We start from the raw sequence: 5,026 nt of genomic DNA, 5'->3' as shown, positions 1-5,026 counted from the left end.
AATAGCTTTACACACTTCAACACTAGTAGGAAATAGCTTAAGGCAGGTATTCTAGACCGGATTGACATGTGGTTGGTCGGAATAGAAAAGGACGTTAACATCGGTGATAACGACATAAGAGCGTGATGCTGATGGTGTATGAATTTTGTGGTATGACAACACACGGCATATTGGTTTTCAACTCTTCAACACTAGTAGGAAATAGCTTATAGAGGGAAAAAAATAGTGGCGGCGCACTTCCAAAAAGTCAATGTCGCTGGTATTTGGCCAAAATACCACCGGCGTAATAAATTCTCAAACACCGCTACAATTTCTCTATCAGAGGAGTAGCTTTGGTGTGGCACATAACCGCTTATGTGATCCCCAAAGACCCGGCCGGCCCAAAGACGGGGTGCCCGCTGTGCTACGCTGCCGGTATACGTGGTACCAGCGGCCTAGTCCTGCGGGCTATGCCATCGGGAATGTGAGGAAGAAGACGAAGAGCCCTCAAAATATATCATTGTCGCCAAAAGGTGCAATCTCACGGAGGGCACGTCATGGAAATTGAACTTCTCGCTGGTACCTATGTTGGGGTGTCTTTTGTGACGCGCTTGACTAGTATTAATATGACTATGCACAATATGGTACGAGGAAATTTTCTTTCGGTTCTATCCATATTTTTGTCAAAAATGGAAGAAAACCCTATAAATTCTTTTTCCTTGCATCGCAAAAATTACCTTTGACGTTAACTGAGTTCCTTAAGATCCACATTGAAGGCGTGACTACGATTTGAGACAGATTGCAGAGTCTGCAACATACCGTACATGACGGATACAGGTGGCCGTCTCTCCCTCGGCATTTAGGCATGGAAGAACTTCATTCGGATCACGCCTCTACGGGTTGGACAAGCTGTGCTCATCACTTCCAAGATCACCACACGCAGGTGTTCGTGTTCAAGATCACATATGATTTGGTCGAGCGATGGTGTTGCTTGTTATTTGTTTGTTTGATGTGATGAACTTGCACATTTGATACTTATTGGTGGGGTTAAAACTCCCAAACATGTCACTTTTTTAGGTTGTTAAAAATATATAATCATCATTGTCGTTAAAAATTGTTAGATTTATCAGGTCTTTTAGATCATTAATATTGAATATTGGCAGAGATTCGCCATAATTATTTTTTTGGCTATTAAATATTCACCAGCGGTGTGGTACATAACTGTACACCACCAGTATATAAACACTTAGAGGAAGGCACTCCGCATATATTTCACTTATCGGCGGCGTGCCGTATACACGCTGCGAAGGCCCATTTTTTCCACGCCACCGATACGCTTTTTCCGACTAGTGCAACATGACATGGTGCGGAGTTGATTCAAGACGGTATACACATGGGAGCTTGAAGTCAGCAGGGTGCGGAGTGATCTGATCATCTGCCATGGAGTCATGATGAAGGTGAAGTTGGTTTCTGATGAAATATTTCACTCAGATGATGGAGGGCCTACTGTGTAAGTTGACAAAGAGTCGAAGCCTATTTCAACAACAAAAAAAAGAATGAGACATTGTTCGTACTAACGCATAGTGGTTTGAAGGATACTTGAACTTATCAATCGGGTATGACCAATGGCGTTCTGAAGTGGTGCTGAGGTGGGGGCGTGGGGTCTGGCTTGGGTTCGTTACCCACGAGACTCGGGGTATGAACACATCGACAGATGGGGACACTAGTGGTGAGACAAATTGCGGAGGTATGTATTGCTGGTAGGTTCATGTTGGTGACTATCTATCCAAACCGTAGATGAGACAACCACGAGTTTGACCGCGATGACTTAAAGTAACGATGAGCCTCGTTCAAGTTTTAGATGTGCATTCAACAATAGTGGCAATGATGAGTTCAGATAACTCCTATATGTGACACCTATTATGTGAGTTGTTTACTTTCACATAGATCTAGATCGATGTTCGATTCGTTGAACCAATATTGGTAGTTGAGAGCACAAAACCAAAGCGGCAAAGAACTTAACTTTCGTTGGAGCATTGAGTGGTGATGAAGAAGAGAAGGGATTACGAGAAGGGACTACAATTGAAGGTGGCGTCATTTGAAATGAAGTAGGTAGCAACGAAGCTCGCGATTAATGGTTCTATTCCAGGTACACATATATTCATGCATGACAATTTCTAGATAACGAATGACATATTTATTAATGTGGAGCTTGTTAAGATATGTATCAAATATACGTAGTATATACAAGCAATGCTAGAGTTGAACTTGAAATATACAAGCTAGCAATGCTAGAGTATCATCTATTACTGTGCCTCGGACGATAATAAAGAGTTCGACTCCAATGTCAACTGCACCTATCCACACAGCCAGCTTATGTGCGTATGATCTACTGGCACCGGTTCCAACGCAACTACAGTATGGAATTTTCGTGTTGGTGTTTGACATTAAAACGGACGATCGATCGAGGCCTTGATAATGAACGTATTACGAACTATTGGCCCGCGGGTTCCACAGTTCTTTTCTCAGCCAGGCTGCCACGAAACGTGACCTAGCTAGATGGAGTTGCCGGCGCCGTCGTCTCCTCAGCCACCGCCTCCGCCTCGGCGGTGGGCTATGCTGCGCCGCGTCCCGGAATTGTCCCGCGTCGACTTGAGCCAGGACGACTTCGCCCTCGTGCTCGCCGCCCCACCGGACCTCACCCGGCTCTCCATATCGGATATCATAACGGACTACGGCGAGGCCTTCTCGCCCCGTTCCTTCCCCTTTGTCCTCGCTGCTGATCCATCCGGCCTTCTTCTCATCACTGACTCCTACGGCGTCGCCAAGGACCCTCTCGGCGCCGATAGGCCCATCTACTTCGTGTGGGACGCGTCCCTGGTCCACACCCACCGCATCCGCGGCCACCAAGAGTCCGTAAACCACTCCGGCAACGTCGGCTTCATCGTCACCCCATCAGGCAGACGCGACCACGATTTGACGGTCGTGGAGCTCCTGCCCGTGAGCGCCGGCGAAAGCATCACCATCCTCTGCTACGACTCCAAGTCCCGCATCTGGACCAAGAAAACGCTGCCGTTCCCTATGCCCTACTACCCGTGGTCCAGCGCCACCGTCTTCTCGCACGACGGTAAACTCTGGTGGGTGGATCTCCGGCACGGCATCCTCTCGTGCGACCCCTTTGCGGATGACGACCCACAAGCAGTCCTCTTCGTGCCATTCCCAGACGGGGCAGCGGCATTATTGAGGCGCGGCGGAGATATCAGCAAGCACCGCTGCGTCAACCTGAGCGACGGCAAGCTGCGGTTTGTGGAGATGGCCGGCAGCACTCGCGTGCCGAGAGTCGTCGCGTGGACCTTGGTCGATCCTGAGGCATGTCTGTGGGAGCTGCACTACGATGTGAAGTTGAGGGAAATCTGGGCTGACGAGAGCTATGAGCGAACTGGGCTGCCCATGAAGAGGCCTGTGCTCGCAGGCGTCCACCCTGCTGACCCAGCCGTGGTGTACTTCTTCAACATGGGGAAACTCTTCGGAGTCAATCTGGGCACCAACAAGGTTGACCAGTGTAGTGTGGCGTTCCAGCATGCATCAACAGACCCGACGGTACTAGATATAGATGAGGAGTCATCACGCTTCCTTCTCACCTGGGACCTTCCACCATCGCTAACTTCATCATCAGGTTATTACTGATACAAAGGGTTAAGTTTTCATTTGCGAAGTACTCTTTTTCACTTCCTACTGATTAAGTCACGCTGTTCAGGAGTTTTTCTGTTGCACGTTGTTGTGTTTCTTGGCAGAATTCATGTTCTTTGCTGTACAGAGTAGCTTCCATATTGGTCATGTCAAGACCCATTCAATGTTACATAAGGATTTGAAATCTGAATTTTGTGGTTCTGGAGTTAGTGTCATTTTTGTATCGAATGTAGGAGCATAGCTCCCGAGTTCATATATTATGGAACTGATAACCAGTGTCCTATAGATCCATTATTAAATTTCCAACAAAAACAAAAGTCCAAGAGACTGCAAATTGCAGATTCTATACAAAACTAGAGAAAGAGCAAAGATCAAGGCAAGGCGCACTGCTCCCCTGTAACTGAACTCAATATTTCCCCTAGTACCGTGAAGGAAAAGATGGTCGGTTGATTCATTCTCACTACGAAACATGCTCTTTCCAATCATTTCTATCCTCTCTTAAGCAGGTTATATCAGTTTGTGTATCATATAGTATTATTGTGTTGTTTTGATGAAATGATTGTGTTTACTGCACGGTGTAACAACCTTCATTGATCATCTGGACTCAAGAACAACGTCCTTGTATACTGATCAGATTACATAAGAACAATACAAGTGATTTTGTGTTTACACTTGACACGACATATTTAAAAATAATTTGTTTTCATACATATATTTTTTATAGGACGAAATCATGGAAATGGATTGTCAGCACAGACGAATGGAGAAATGACACCAAGGACTGCCGCTTTGAATATGCTAAGATATTTCATGAATGCATACACTTGTGCGTTTGGTAACTCGGAGTATGATGTGCTTGCTAGGATCGCAATGGTACATCTTAACCGAAAATTAAAGAAACGGGTAACTGTGTCTCACTTATTTGACTCTACAGTTGGCATGTTGGGCCTGTATTGATATTTCTATTTTGCAGGAGAACAAGTTTAGACTATCTGAGCGCCACCTCCTATGCTCTTTTGACGAGAAGAAGGATCAGGCTTCATCCCCAAAACGATATGCCCACATGAACTTCTATGTTCTCAGGGACTCTAAAGCTAAAAGGCTTCGGCATCTTGTGTTTGCTGAGTTTGTCAAAATTGACACTGACGATGGCACGGGCTCTTCATGGACTTTGTTATCATGCAAAATATTAACCAAGAACAATAATGGTATTTCTTTCTTCTCTGGTTTCTCTTAAATTTTCTTTACATAAGTTTGTATCTGCTCTGTCTAGCAACAGAGGAATGTTGTTTTCAGATACAGCACATTCAAGTATTCTAATCTTTGGCTACCAGCATCTTTAGGATATTTGAATTGG

The 5,026-nt window shown here is 45.5% G+C and overlaps 1 protein-coding gene across 1 annotated transcript; it reads left to right on the top strand.

Annotated features, from left to right (window-relative positions):
* Nucleotides 1-2,538: 2,538 nt before the first annotated feature.
* On the top strand, nucleotides 2,539-3,666 carry LOC127339546 (uncharacterized). The gene has a single exon (XM_051365387.1). The coding sequence runs from the start codon at nucleotides 2,539-2,541 to the stop codon at nucleotides 3,664-3,666; it is 1,128 nt and encodes a 375-aa protein (XP_051221347.1).
* Nucleotides 3,667-5,026: the final 1,360 nt, after the last annotated feature.

This window comes from Lolium perenne, chromosome 3, assembly GCF_019359855.2.
Source record: "Lolium perenne isolate Kyuss_39 chromosome 3, Kyuss_2.0, whole genome shotgun sequence".
NCBI lineage: Eukaryota > Viridiplantae > Streptophyta > Magnoliopsida > Poales > Poaceae > Lolium > Lolium perenne.
The sequence above is the reverse complement of the archived record's forward strand: the minus strand, read 5'-3'. Positions and strand labels throughout refer to the sequence as shown.